General features: G+C 44.5%; 1 protein-coding gene across 1 annotated transcript in view; it reads left to right on the top strand.

The window, feature by feature from the left end:
• Positions 1-14,942, top strand: part of PAFAH1B2 (platelet activating factor acetylhydrolase 1b catalytic subunit 2) — a 29,103-nt gene extending 14,161 nt beyond the window's left edge. The window contains exon 6 of the mRNA XM_073602378.1: positions 13,516-14,942. Coding sequence (XP_073458479.1) covers positions 13,516-13,794 — 279 coding nt within the window. The 3' untranslated portion in view covers positions 13,795-14,942. The remainder of the gene's footprint in view (positions 1-13,515) is intronic.
• The last annotated feature ends 368 nt before the right edge of the window (positions 14,943-15,310 follow it).

Here is a 15,310-nt window from a genome sequence, read left to right as displayed (position 1 = left end):
AAACGCTGCAAAACGGGCGTTTCTAAACTCGGTTTCAGCTTTTAAAAACGTGTTCAGCAGAGTTTGCACCAGCGTCTCGTGTGCATGAAGCCTTAGCAGTGGGGAAGGCTTTAATTGCTCTGGAGGAAAGGGTCAACTCAAAAGACCTGTTGATTTTTTCAGACAATGCCACGACCATGGCGTCCCTAAACAAGCAAGGGGGCACTCACTTGGATACTCTTCTAATGTTAAGCCAGCAGATTCTGTCCTGGGCAGAGAACAATGTCTTTTCAGTCAGGGTGGTGCACATAAGTGGGACAGCGAATGTTCTGGCGGAGGAGTTGGTTCTCCTCACTGAGAGCTCTCAGTAGAACACCCCTGGCCCCTGCCGGAGCTGAGGGGTCTTCTCAGTCAGGGGCCGGTACTCCATCCAAACCCTCAGACCTTCCATTTGATGGCCTGGAGCGGCACATCCTACAGTTAAGGGGGTGTTCAGAGAGGGTTATTGAGACTATCCTGGACAGCCTTAAGTTAGTCACAAGAAAGATCTATGGGAAAGTTTGGAAAACTTTTGTTTCCTGGCAGAAGACAGGAATGGATTCTTTCTCTACTCCATTTTATACTCGATTTTTTTACAGAGAGGAGTGGAGAAAGGACTTTTTGTCAGCACCCTTAGGGTTCAGGTTGCTGCCCTGTCTCTGTTTGCAGAAAGAAGACTAGCTAAGGACCCTTTGGCCAAGAGGTTCCTTTCAGCCAGAACTAGGCGTACACCCAGGGCTGTTAAACAGAATCCTCCCTGGGATCTGTCGTTTTTTTTCTCTTTTCTTTTTGCTCTTATTAGGGCTCCTTTTGAGCCATTGCATGAGGCCTCTCTGAAATTGATTTCCTTAAAGATTACCTTTCTTTTGGCTATTACGTTGGGGAGAAGGATTTCTGGTCTAGAATCCCTTTCCTGTAAGGACCCTTTCCTGAGGATTTAGAGGATAGGGTAGTGATTAGGCCCAAATGGTACTTGCCCAAAGTTTCTTCCAGCTTTCACAAGTCCCAGGAGATCGTTCTTCCAAGTTTTGTTCCTCCCCCAAGAATGCGGAAGAGGAAAGATTTAGTTTTTTGGACGTGAAGAGATGCCTTCTGCTTTATTTAGAAAGGTCTAGTGCATTTAGGAGATCCTCCCAACTCTTAGTGTTGTTCAGTGGCCCCAAGAAGGGGACCAAAGCATCTAAAAGTTCCATTTCCAGATGAATTAGGGAAGCAATTTGTGAAGCTTACAGAGCGTCATGTCACACCCCTCCTTCCAGAGTTAGAGCTCATTCAACAAGATCTTTGGCCGTGTCATAGGCAGAAAGAGCGGGAGCATCATGGGAAGAAACTTCTAAAGCTGCAGTCTGGTCCTCCTCATGTATTTATCAAGCATTATAGAGTCCAGATGCTCTCCAGCCAGGACCTCTCCTTTGGTAGGAAAGTACTTCAGACTGTCGTCCCTCCCTAAGGTATAGAATCTTGCTTATCCTCTCAAGTAGCTGTCCTGGAAGATGAGGGGGAAAAACCCCCGTTAGACTTACCGGTAACGGTATTTCTATGAATCTTCCAGGACAGCGTCTATATTCCCACCCTATTCTGTATTCACTGGTCTCCTATTGTTTATCGGGTGGTGGTGTTTTATTGGGTGGTGGTGTTTTAGTGTGTTTCTGTTATTCCTCTGCCGAATGCACTTTTGGTGGAGGTTTACTTGATCTTCAAACAACTGAGGGTCAGATGAGAGGGAGGGGCCTTTTAAATTGTGTCTGATTTGTGTTTCCTATAGAGGGCGGAGCCAATCATCTCTCAAGTAGCTGTCCTGGAAGATTCATGGAAATACCGTTACCGGTAAGTTTAATGGGTTTTTCCAAAGCGTCTTTCAGGACAGCATCTGAGAGATAGTGACTCCATCCACTGGACTATAGGAAACACCTTCCTCCAGATCTTTAAAGGGATGCAACTCCCTAAAACACATCAGTTCTTGTGTTTCTTCTGGCCCAGAGGGAACATCTTTTGTGGGGGAGCCATGATCTTTTAGGGTGGTCCTGAGAGACAGGGGTTTCCTCACCTTTTTTCTAGGACCCCAGCCCTCCCGCCTTACCAGGGTCTCTACAGCGGTAAGGACGGGCTCCTCTTTTCCTCCTAGGTGCTCGAGGAGAGCCGTGTGGTCCAGTGACCCTGCTCCAGGCTTCCAGAAGCGACGGCTGCATGTGCTGCTGCCATTTTTGCAGAGGCCGAGTAGAGTCTCAGCTGCGCCGGAAGTGATGTACCTATGAGCGGGTCACTGGGTCGGCACCCAGTGTGATTTCTTTTCGGCCGGGCACAGGGGGAGGAGGCAGGGCAGGAGCTGGCACCTGTTTCTGCCTCCGGTCCGGTGCAGCGGCACTATGGGAGTCCGGAAGTGGCATGCAAAGCCACAAGTGGAGCGCTGCACACCCGGTATGGGAGACACGGTGTCTACAGTGGTGGGGACAGGCACCAGCAAGGCTTAGGTAGGGGGCAGTTAACTAAGTCTGCCCTTTCCTTTCCTGGGGTTCCAGGTCTTCTTTTTTTTTTTCCCCCTGGTGGTGGGGGCCTGTCTGGGCACTGGAGGCTGTGTTTCTTCCCCTCTTAGTGCACCTTATGGGGGGTCCACAAGCAGAGACTGGGTCTCACCAAGGGTCCCCTGTTTTTTTCCCTTTTTTATATTTTTTCTCTCAGGCCAAAAGCTCTGACTTGGGAAAAACGAAATGCCCCTCATGCAAGGCCAAGATGGGAGAAAATTGGAAAAAAGCCTCATGCAGTACTTTTACTACTTCTTTAGTGAAAGAGGAAACTGCTTCCGTGTGTGATGACTTTTTTGCCTCGGTAAAGAAGGAACTTTATGCCACGATTCAATCATTCCCTGATTAACACTCAGTTAATCCGGCTGTGAGTCAGCCCTCCACATCAGAGTCCTCCTAGGGTTCACTTTCTGTCTCAGTGGTAGAAACTCTGTCTGACAGTCTGTCTATCAGGGAAAAACAATCCCCTGCACCTTCCAATGACAGTTCGGAAGAGGAGGAGGGTGAGGGGGCAGAAGTGGCCCCCTCCAAGTTTATGCTATCCCTGGAGGAAGTTCATGGTCTCCTTAGAGCCATACATGTTACTCTTGGCCTAAGCGAAGAGAAAAAGGAACTTGCACTACATGACCTTATGTAAGCAGGTCTAAGTGAGCCTAAGGGGTGAACATTTCCGGTGCATTCTGTCATCTCAGATTCCACAAAGAAGGAATGGCAAGATCCGGAGCAAAAAACTTTTTTCTCGAGAGCCCACAAGACGCTTTCTTTTCGAGGAATGGAACAAAGTCCCAAAGCTCGACGCTGCCTTCTCCAAGGTCTCTAGGTCCACTGATGTAGCCTTTGAAGACATGGGGATCCTAAGGAATCCGATGGACAAGCGATTGGATCTTTTGCTCAAGAGATCTTGGCAATCGATCATGAGCAATTTAAAGCCAGCCATGGCTACGACATGTGTAGCTAGAAACCTGGAATATTGGGTTAACCAGCTGAAAGCTCATGTATTAGCAGATTCACCCAAACAGGAAATTTGGGATTCTTTTACTACCTTGTCCTCCACGGTAGCCTATATGGCGGATGCTTCAGCTGAGGCAATTAGAATGTCTGGTAGATCAACAGCCCTAACAAATTCTGCAAGAAGAGCGTTGTGGCTGAAGACTTGGGCAGGCGATGTGGCGTAGAAGAGTAAACTCTGTGGGATTCCCTTTTTGGGTGACCTTCTCTTTGGTTCTGATCTAGATACCATCCTGGACAGGACAGCCGATAGGAAGAAATCCTTTCCAGTAAAGAAGAAGAAATAACCCCCGAAGCGCCTTTTTCGACCTCCGAAAGCTCAGGAGCAGGATAAGTCCCAGGGGAGGAGGAAGAATTGGACTGCGCAAAAAGCTAAAGGCAAGGGCGGAATCCTTTTCCATCCTCCTGCGCAAACCGAATAATCCCAATGACTTGACCCTGCGGGTGGACGGAAAGCTGCAAAGTTTACTTCCGCAGTGGTCAGGCATAACGTCAAATCAGTTCATCCTGACCACTCTTTCTCAAGGCTTCGCAATAGAGTTTACGGAATCTCCCCCAAGAAGATTTTTTGTGACGAATTCCCCAAACAATCCAGTGAAAGCCCTGGCCATGAAGTCCTTATTAACCAGTTCCCGACCGGCCGCCGCAGTTATACTGTGGTAGAATGGCTCCCTGGGCGAACCGTCGTAGCTGTATGTCGGGCCTTTAAGACGCTGTAGGAGGCGTGCACCCACAGCGTGTGCCCGGAGCTGATGCCAGTGCTCGGCGGGCGCGATGACCGCCGGGCACCCATGACAGAGCGAGAACCGGGACCTGTGTGTAAACACACTGAGTTCTCTCAGGGGAGAGGAGAGAGATCGTGTTACACAGTTAGAACACACCTAAGGAACACAGTTAACCCCTTGATCGCCCCCTAGTGTAAAACCCTTCCCTGACAGTGACATTTATACAGTAATCGGTGCATTTTATAGAACTGATCGCTGTATAATTATCAATGGTTTTAAAAATGTGTCAAGTGTCCAATTTTGTCCGCGCGCAATATCATATCATAGTCCCGATAAAAATCGCAGATCAACGCCATTACTAGTAAAAAATAATAAAAATGCCATAAATCTATCCCCTATTTTGTAGACACTATAACTTTTGCGCAAACCAATTAATATAAGCTTATTTTATTTATTTATTTTTTTACCAAAAATATGTAGAATACATATCGACCTAAACTGAGGAAAATATTTTGTTTTTTTTAAAAAAAAAAAAAAATTGGGATATGTATTTTAGCAAAAAGTTAAAGATAGTGTTTTTTTTGTTTTTTTTCAAAATTGTCGCTCCTTTTTTTGTTTATAGCGCAAAAAAACACGCAAAGGTGATCAAATACCATCAAAATAAAGCTCTATTTGTGGGGAAAAAAGGACCTCAATTTTGTTTGGGTACAGCGTCGCACGATCACGTAATTGTCAGTTAAAGCAATGCAGTGCCGTATCGCAAAAAATGACCTGGTCGTTGAGCAGCCAAATCTTCCTTGGCTGAAGTGGTTAAAGGAGCTGATGCAGCAGGGTGTAGTGGTCCAAGTGGCACCAGGAGAGCGGCAACAGGGATTTTATTCTCACATTTTCTTGGTAAAAAAAACCAACGGGAAAATTCTGATTGATCCTCAACCCAAAACCTCGTAACAAATCCGTGAAGTACAGAAGGTTTAAGATGTACTCTATTTTTTCAGTCAGAAATCTACTGACCCCAGAATGTTACATAGCGTCAGTAGAGCTAAGGGATGCATATTTGCATGTCCCAATTTCACCCTAGTCCCAGAGGTATCTCAGTTTGGCAGTAGATATGGAAGGCGTTTTTCACCATCTACAGTTCAGGGCCTTACCATTTGGTCTGTTATCCGCATGGATTTTCACCAAAGTGACTACAGGGCATCCCTCAGGGGAGAGGTTACAGCAAGACTTAGTCAAAGCACGCAACCATCTGGAGTCTCTGGGTTGGATTCTGAAACTCCAGAAGTCCTCCCTAGACCCGTCCCAGGAGGTTGGGATTTCTGGGCTATTGAATCAATTTGAAAGAACAGAAAATTTTTCTCCCGCAAGAAAAGGACAAGGTTCGGTGCACGGCTGCTATGCTGCAGACCCACCAACCGATAACAGTAAGGCAATTAATGTCAGCATTAGGGGTCCTGATTTCAACAATGCCAGCTATTCAGTGGGCAAGACTACACTTCAGGAGTCTACAAGCCTTTCTCCTAAGGTCATGGGATCACAGCTTAAGATCCCTGGACATGAAGGTGAAGATTCCAACCAAGGTGAAAAGGTCACTATGGTGGTGGAGGAATCAGGAGATCCTATCAAGGGGCCTGGCTTGGGGCTTCCCAGTCGAAAGAAGACTAACAACGGACCCCAGCTCTTGGGGATCAGGGGCCCACCTAGAGGAAAACTTTGCCCAGGGAAGTTGGTCCAAGAAGGAAGCAATAAGGTCCTCAAATTGGAGAGAGTTGAAGGCGATCGCTTTATCTCTAGTGATATTCGCACAAGATCTCCAGTATTATCATGTGCATCTGCAAGGAGCAGATCCTTAGAAGCACAGGTAACAGAGATCCTTATATGGGCAAAGAAACATTTACTATCCTTGTTGGCATTCCACCTAAAGGGGACCCTGAACAGAGTGGCGGACTTCCTAAACAGGTACCCCATTCAGGAGGCAGAGTGGTCTCTGAATCCAGAGGTCTCTGTGGTGCTTTCCAGGATGTGGGGACAGCCAGGGGTGTATCTGGTCGCTCGAAGGAGAATGCTCAGGTCCCTTGTTACTTTTCTCTGAACAATCTCGACGGGTCACTAGGGACAGATGCCCTGGCCCATCCGTGGAGATTTCACTTTTGCTACGCTTTTCCCCCATTCCAGCTAATCCCACCGTTATTAAAGAAGATCCAACGGGAAGGAGTAGCAATCATTCTAATTACTCATTTTGGCCAAAAAGGGCCTGGTTCTCGACCGTTCTGGGGATGGTGACCAAACTTTGTTGGCATCTACCTCTCAGGCAAGATTTACCAATCCAAGGTCCAGTAAATCACCCAGAAGTGGCCAGGCTGTCGCTTGCAGAATGGTATCTGAAGAGCAGCTCCTAAAGAGTAAGGGGTTCTCAGATCGTCTAGTTGCAACATTGCTATTGAGTAGGAAAAAAGTAACGAGCCATCTATACTAAAGTCTGGAAGGTCTATAACTAATGGTGCAATTCATCTACCCAAGACCCAAGGAGCCTTGCTTCCATCTTGGAGTTCTTACAGGATGGGGCAGATAGGGGACTACTAGTCAGTACCTTGAAGGTACAGGTTGCTGCACTAGCAGTTTTTTTTTAGAGAAACCTGTGGCCTCTGAACCGCTGGTAGTCAGATTTTTTAAAGCTCTTGCAAGATCAAAGCCAGCGCCGGTTAAAGGTTTCCCAAAATGGGACCTGTCAGTAGTCCTGCAAACCCTAGCAAAGAGTCAGTTTAAACCTCTGGATGCAGCATCACTCAAATGTCTCACTCTTAAAGCTGTGTTCCTGATCGTCATTACTTCAGCACGCAGGATCAGTGAGCTACACGCTCTGTCAATTAGGGAACCTTATCTCTCAGTGGTTCCGGATAGAGTTATCCTTAGGACAGACCCAAAATTCTTACCTAAGGTAGCCTCAATGCATAATCGTTCACAGGATATTGTGCTCCCAACCTTCTGCTCTAACCCATCGGGGGAGAAGGAGACTTTTTTTTCATATTACCTAGAAATAACAAATGACTTTAGACATACAGATTCGTTATTTGTCCTTTTTTCGGGCAACAAGAAAAGGTAACCAGGCCTTTAAAAGATCATTAGCCAGATGGCTGAAATTATCCATCCCGAGGCATAGAGGTTTGTCTCCGCCAGCTGGAATTCCTGCACACTCAACCAGAGCGCTTGCGGCCACTTGGGCAGAAATTGCTGGTGCCATCCCTGAACAAATTTGCAAGGCTGCAACGTGGTCAATTTTTCGCACCTTTGTGCGACATTACAGGCTGGGCCTCACATCTGCCAGCGATCAGGCATTTAGCAGGAAGGTCCTGCAGGCTGTTGTCCCACCCTAAGGGGGTAAGTCTGTGTTATCTTCTCAGGTGCTGTCCTGAAAGACGCTTTAGGAAAATTCAAGTTAGACTTACCGGTAACTTGTTTTCCATAAGTCTTTCAGGACAGCCATGACCCGCCCTCTTAGTTTCTATGTATTATGCTGTGACTAACTTATGTCTTCCAGCTGGGGCCAGAGGTTCTCTTCTACAACTGATGTGTGGTAGGGAGTTGACTCCCTTTAAAGATCTGGAGGAAGGAGGTGTTTGATATGGTCCAGTAGAGTCACTATCTCTCAGGTGCTGTCCTGAAAGACTTAAAGGGGTTGTAAAGATGTTTTTTTTTTTTTTTTAAAATAACAAACATGTTATACTTACCTTCACTGTGCAGCTCGTTCTGCACAGAGTGGCCCCGAACCTGGTCTTCTGGGGTCCCTCGGCGGCTGCTTCAGCTCCTCCCCGCAAGCATTTACCACCTTCATGCGAGCTCCCTCGCACGGTGGTGAGTGCTTGCGGGCGCGCTCCCGTGATACAGCCGGCGGCTATAGCCGCTCGCTGTATCACTCGGCCCCGCCCCCCGGCGCGCCGCGTCATCGGATGTGATTGACAGCAGCGCGAGCCAATGGCTGCGCTGCTTTCAATCCATCCACTGCAGCCAATCAGCGACCAGGCTGAGCTGCAATGAAGCTGACGAGGACGAGGAGCGAAGATTCGAGGCGTCAGGTAAGTAAAACGGGGGGGCTGGGGGCGGCGGTACTGTCAAAAGTTTTTTCACCTTAATGCATAGAATGCATTAAGGTGAAAAAATTTTTACCTTTACAACCCCTTTAAGGAAAACAAGTTACCGTTAAGTCTAACTTGAATTTTCTCTTAGCGGATATGTGTTTGCTTCCCAGTGCTTTCTGCAGGCATAGATGAAAAACGGCCACAGTCCTCACTCAGTCATTACAGATGTCCTCATTCACACTTGTACTACACAGAAAGAAAGGAGGTGTGTTTGACCAGGCCTTTTAGGGCTCATTCACACCAAAAACTGCACATAACCACGTTTTTGACTGCATATTTGCATGCATTTGAAGCTCGTTTAAATGCGTTTTGCGCTGCGCTTAGCAGTGCATTTTTCTATATGTTTTTGGGCTTGGCTTAAAGTGTTTGCTACCCCAACATTTCATATTCCCGATATGTGCCTGCTGTAACATGTACTTGTATGTAAAGGTATCCTGTTCTCTGTGTATTGCTTCCTTTGTGTGAAATCCCTAGTGGTCCTGTCAGTCCCTCTGCTTTCCTATTAAAAACTGACCACCCTAAGCAGGATAGCACGGTGTGCTCAGTTCTCTAGCTTTGCTGGGAACTCTGCCTGCTCTCCTCCAATGATCAGACTTGTCCTGACATGCCTTCCCTGCACAGCTTTTCACTGGGAAGCTCAGTGTACTGTTGCTGCTCCTCCCCCCCAGCTCCTATGCAGCTGAGAACAGAGGGAATATGATCACTTATAAAAAAAGGGGAAAAAAGGTATTGATATTGTTTTTAAATATCTATACACAAATGTTTTGCCTTGTATTTCTATTGTAAACTGAATGGATTGTTTTACAAGGTGATCGTTTACAATCACTTTAAAGGGCGTGGTGCAGTGCATTTAAAGCATGATTATAGCGCATTCCCTGCATTTGTGGTGCAGAAAAATGCAGCATGCTCTACTTTTTTTTTTTTTTTTTTTAACTGCGCTGAACTGCAATGGTGTAAACTATGCCAATAGGATTACCTTGATTTTGGGCTGTCTGTGCAGTTCAAAATGCACCAGGCTGGGTTCACACTAGTGCGAATTGATCCGCATCCAATTCGCATGTCAGGAGATTGTGTCTGGCTCTCTATGGAGCCATCTCCGAAGCGGTTCCAGTGCAAATTGCACAGGAGTCCTGTGCGTCTTCTGGTCCATTTCAGATCTGAATTCAGCCAAAAATTCGGACTGAAATCGGACCTGGAATAGTTAACGGGGATGCACCGGACCCATGCTGTGAGCCGCTCCATGCTGCAGTGTGAACCCAGCCTCAACCTGTGGCCAATTGCATTCGGTGTGTAAGGGCTCTTAGGGTTTTTTTCTACTTGCAGCTGTCATTCCCATCCCTCTGAAAAGAGATCCGCAGTGGATCATTTTCCAGAGTCATTTGACAGAAAGCTCAGATGCGATATAACACATAATCACACACATAGGTTGGACTTGATGGACTTGTGTCTTTTTTCAACCTCACCTACTATGTAACTATGATATATCACCTCCTGGATGTCTGTTTTAACCCTTGAAAGCCCATAGCACCTCACCACAACTGCATGTAGTGCAAGTGGTTAAGCATTGCCCAATTTATAGGTATAGGTGGCATTTGGATGCAATGCTGCCTGCTGAAGCGAACTGTGTTGAGTGCTGGCAGTGCAACCATGGTAGTCTGTACTAACATGGCAGGTGGTTATGTTTACTTCCGTCTAGGCAAGCCAAGGAGCAGTAAAACCCAACCTTTTTTTTTTTCTTTTTGAAATTTCCTCTCTTGCCGTCCATGAAAAAGAGGCCTTAAAGCAGTGGTTCTCAACTCCTGGCCTCAGGACCCACTAACAGGCCAGGTTTGTAAGATAACTGAAATACATCACAGGTGATATAATTTCCTGCTCAGTGATTGCAGTATTCTAGTCTGCATCTCCCCAAGGTAATACTTAAAATCTGGCCTGTTGGTGGGTCCTGAGGACTGGAGTTGAGAACCACTGCCTTAAAGTGTTACTAAACCCAGGACCCTGCATTCGCTATATCTGGTTTCCCACAGTACACAGAACATGGAAATGCAATTATTTTAGTAAATATAAAAACTGCTAAATACCCTTTCTCATCAACAGTATATAGCAGTCTTGTGACTTCTATCAGTATCTGGTTAAAGCTTGTAGGAGGAATTTTCACTCTACTCTGTCCTATGAGGCTGCATGACTCCTGACCCTCTGTCTTGACAGTGCTGATTGGCCCTGTGCTTGATCACAGGCACCCTCCCAAGGAAAAAAAAACCTCTGTAGCAATATACAACAATCTGAGCATGTTCAGGGTGCCTCTTAGTGCTCTGTTCTATCAGCAGATAGATTGGGGACATTAAAAGAAGGGGAGCAAAACAGCATTTTTACACAATTCAGAGGATTGTGGAATCCCTTAGGTTCCACAGTGAGTATAGCAAGCATGCTTTACTGCATAAACAGACTAATTTTACTGTTGTGGGTTTAGTAAAGCTTTAAGCTGGCCATACATTATACAATTTTCTAATTCAATTTCCTTTCGATTTACCTTCGACTATGTAGTCCAAAGGTTTGCCTGATTGCATACAATTTGAACGTGTTTAGGTTTGACCTGATTTTATATGATTTTGATGAATCGAAAGTTGTATAATATATGGTCAGTCTTAGAGTACACTAAAAATGGAGACAAGTACAAATGTCAATCTGATTGAATATTGATTTGTGGCATTAGGTGGATTTTAGGTACATTAGTTGTTGAATTTGAGCAAATGCTACAGTGTTGTAAGTCTTCTGACCACTCAAAGACTGTTGTGCTTACATCCTTTTTTTTTTTTTCCTCATCAGCTGCAAACAATACTTACAGTATATGTATGGGACCCCATTATCGCGTTGCTGCTTTGGTTGTATGAACATGTGCTGCAAACTTTTAAAAATACATAAATCCTTTGTTTTTTGCCTTTACGCAGTGATTTGGGAGTATTAATTACATCCACAATTTGTTTTTCAAATTGACACTTTTTAAAGGCTTAGTTAAACTCTCTGATGTCCATAAACCATGTTCAGCCTTGGTACAGGTGACCATGCATACATGTACTGCCTTGAAAAAGTATTCATACCCCTTGACATTTTCCACATTTTGTCATGTAACAACCAAAAACATACATGTATTTTATTGGGATTTTGTGTGATAGACCAACACAAAGTGGCACATAATTGTGAAGTGGAAGTAAAATGATAAATGATTTTCCAATTTTTTTACTAATAAATATCTGAAAAGTGTGGCGTGCATTTTTATTCAACACCCTTTACTCTGATACCCCTAACTAAAACCTAGTGGAACCAATTGCCTTCAGAAGTCACCTAATTAATAAATAGAGTCCACCTGTGTGTAATTTAATCTCAGTATAAATACAGCTGTTCTGTTAAGCCCTCAGAGGTTTGTTAGAGAACCTTAGTGAACAAACTGCATCATTAAGGTCAAAGAACATACCAGACAGGAATAAAGTTGTGGAATAGTTTAAAGCAGGGTTAGGTTATATAAAAAAAAAATACATATATCCCAAGCTTTGAACATCTCACAGAGCACTGTTCAATCCATCATCCAAAAATGGAAAGAGTATGGTACAACTGCAAACCTACCAAGACATGACAGCCCACCTAAACTTACAGGCCGGGCAAGGAGAGCATCAATCAGAGAAGCATCCAAGAGGCCCATGGTAACTCTGGAGGAGCTGCAGAGATCCACAGCTCAGGTGGGAGAATCTGTCCTCAGGACAACTGTTAGTCGTGCACTCCACAAATCTGGCCTTTAGGGAAGAGTGGCAAAAAGAAAGCCATTGTTGAAAGAAAGCCATAAAAAGTCCCGTTTGCAGTATGCAAGAAGGCATGTGGGGGACACAGCAAACATGTGGAAGAAGGAGCTCTGGTCAGATGAAACCAAAATTAAACTTTTTGGCCTAAAAGCAAAACGCTATGTGTGGTTGAAAACTAACACTACACATCATCCTGAACACACCATCCCTACCGTGAAACACTGTGGTGGCAGCATCAGGTTGTGGGGATGCTTTTCTTCAGCAGGGATAGGGAAGCTGGTCAGAGTTGATGGGAAGATGGATGGAGCCAAATACAGGGCAATCTTAGAAGAAAACCTGTCGAGTCTGCAAAAGACTTGAGACTGGGGCAGAGGTTCACCTTCCAGCAGGACAACAACCCTAAACATACAGCCAGAGCTACAATGGAATGGTTTAGATCAAAGCATATTCACGTCTTAGAATGGCCCAGTCAAAGTCCAGACCTAAATCCAATTGAGAATTTGTGGCAAGACTTGAAAATTGCTGTTTACAGACGCTCTCCATCCAGTCTGACAGAGCTTGAGCTATTTTGCAATGAAGAATGGGCAAAAATATCACTCTATAGATGTGCAAAGCTGGTAGAGACATCCCCAAAAAGACTTGCTGCTGTAATTGCAGCAAAAGGTGGTTTTACAAAGTATTGACTTGGGGGGCTGAATACAAATGCACGTCACAAATTAAAATCGAGAGCAAGTGGTGGGACTTTATATAAAGGTTATATACCCATTTAGTTGTATGTTAGATTATACAACATGAATAAACAGTATTTCCCAGTCACTTGACTTCCTTTTGTGCTGCTGTGTGCTTCATATAAAGTCCCACCACTTGCTCTCAATTTTAATCAATGATAGGGATGGAGGCAGTTACCCCTTTGGTTCCTGCTTTATTTAAAGTCCCAAAATTCCTTTTCTTCTCAAATGCACGCCACACTTTTCACATATTTATTTGTAAAAAAAATTGGAAAACCATTTATCATTTTCCTTTCACTTCACAATTATGTGCCACTTTGTGTTAGTCAATCATATAAAATCCCAATAAAATACATTTACATTTTTGGTTGTAACATGACAAAATGTGGAAAATTTCAAGGGGTATGAATACTTTTTCAAGGTATTGTATAGGCCGGCATCGTCATGGAATAGTAAATAAATATGTAACGGCTCGAATGTCTACAAATGGACCTAAAACTGATCTGAGAGATCCAAAACAATCTTGTCATGCAAAAGTTTTACATTTTCAAAATACTTTCTGTGCCTGACCCTTTGTTTCCACCCTACAGGGATTACTGCCACGTGGAGAGAAGCCAAATCCACTGCGAGAGAAGAATGCACGCGTCAACCAGCTCTTGCGCTCATGGCTCCCACGTCTTCCTGGAGTGCAGCTGCTGGACTTTGATTTTGGCTTTGTTCACTCAGATGGCACTATCTCTAGAAACGACATGTTCGACTTCCTCCACCTCACGGCTATTGGCTATGCTAAGGTCTGCAGGCCACTTCATGAACTGATTATGCAACTGCTGGAGGAAACCCCGGAGGAAAAACAAGTCACTCTGGCCTGATCATCACGTCACTCATCCTGTTGTCAGTGTTACATCATTGGCTGCCCCCCCTCCCCCTCGCTAACTACAATTGCCTCAGCTGTACATCTACATGCTCAATGTATATACACCTGCTCAAATCCAACCTCTGCAAACCCCCTTTATTGTCTCCTGTATTATTGATCACCTAACATCATTGAAGCCTCTCCCGTGGAGTCAGAGTTGCAGGATTGGGATATGGATTTTTGACGTTGGCAGTGGTGGGGATACCAAAAATCATAGAGTGATGTAGGCTGTAAATATCCATGGTTAATCTAGGGAAGAGAGAAAACTCCCTTTAAAATTTGGCTGTGCGGCCATTGTGAAGCCTTTGTGTAGTGTTTACAAATAAGCTGATGTTCAGGATTCCCCTTCTGAATCAGCAAACTCCCTATTTAATTCAACAGGTTTTCCTTTTATGACAATGACACCTTTTCAATTGCCTGCATAGGTTTACATAGGTAAAGGTTGTATGGCAGACAACCCTGGTGTGAAAGGGTGCTAATACACAAAACTAGAAGTGGAATGATTTAATAAAGAAAATCTAGCATTAATAGCATCACTTGTGAAAGTGGGAATTTCTGCAGTTCAATCATGTCATTGCAAGTGCAGCCTGTACCAAATTAAAATACCCCTAGTTTATTTTATTATCTGGTAAGTTTGTTCTGTAACTGTCCTCTTATTGCGCAGTGCATAAGCAGTCTTGGAAATGTACGTGAATATAATTGTGTTGCTTGTATGAATCCTTTATTGATAAAGTGTGTTGTGGTCAGGGACCAAAGCAGAAGTTACTGAAAATAATCTGTCCTGAAAATTCAGATCATCATCTGGGAAGCTGGGCATTATGGGTTACTAAGTGGCTTAGTACTGAAGCATTGAGCAATATGTAGCCATGACTCAACAATAAAAGGTGTGGTTGATGGAAGATTAAGGGCCAATAAAAGCTGCAGATAGGATATCTTGTAGTGTATTAAACGCTCTCTGTGCCTCTCGGATCTGTACAGGTTTAGGACTCAGTTGTAGATTTTGCATCTTCAGAGCTTTTGCTTCTACATATAGCATAATGAATTGGATCGTTCCTCCTCATTGTTATGTGTGTATGGAGAGAAGTTATAAAAATATCAGTGGTACCCTTGTCTCCGTCTTTTTGTTAAGAAAATACCTTTTCTCTGAAAATAGGTGAAGAATCTTGTGTATGCCAAACCCTAACGCATTCACTGGTAAGCTTAACCCTTTTGCTGTCAAAGCCTTTTTTATTATTTGTTTTGCGCACACACAAAAAAAGGACATTTTACAGAAAATTGCACTTAAAACCTCAAAACATTATGGGGGAGATTTTCTAAAACTGGTGCACACAGAATCTGGTGCAGCTGTGCATAGTAACCAATCAGCTTCTAACTTCAGCTTGTTTAACCGCTTAAGGACCACCCCACTTACATATACATATACTGCGGCAGGGCAGGCCTTTAGCGCATAATCACGTCTGTTCTTCGGGTCT

The sequence above is a fragment of the Aquarana catesbeiana genome, linkage group LG10, assembly GCF_042186555.1.
Source record: "Aquarana catesbeiana isolate 2022-GZ linkage group LG10, ASM4218655v1, whole genome shotgun sequence".
Taxonomy (NCBI): Eukaryota; Metazoa; Chordata; class Amphibia; order Anura; family Ranidae; genus Aquarana; species Aquarana catesbeiana.
The sequence above is the reverse complement of the archived record's forward strand: the minus strand, read 5'-3'. Positions and strand labels throughout refer to the sequence as shown.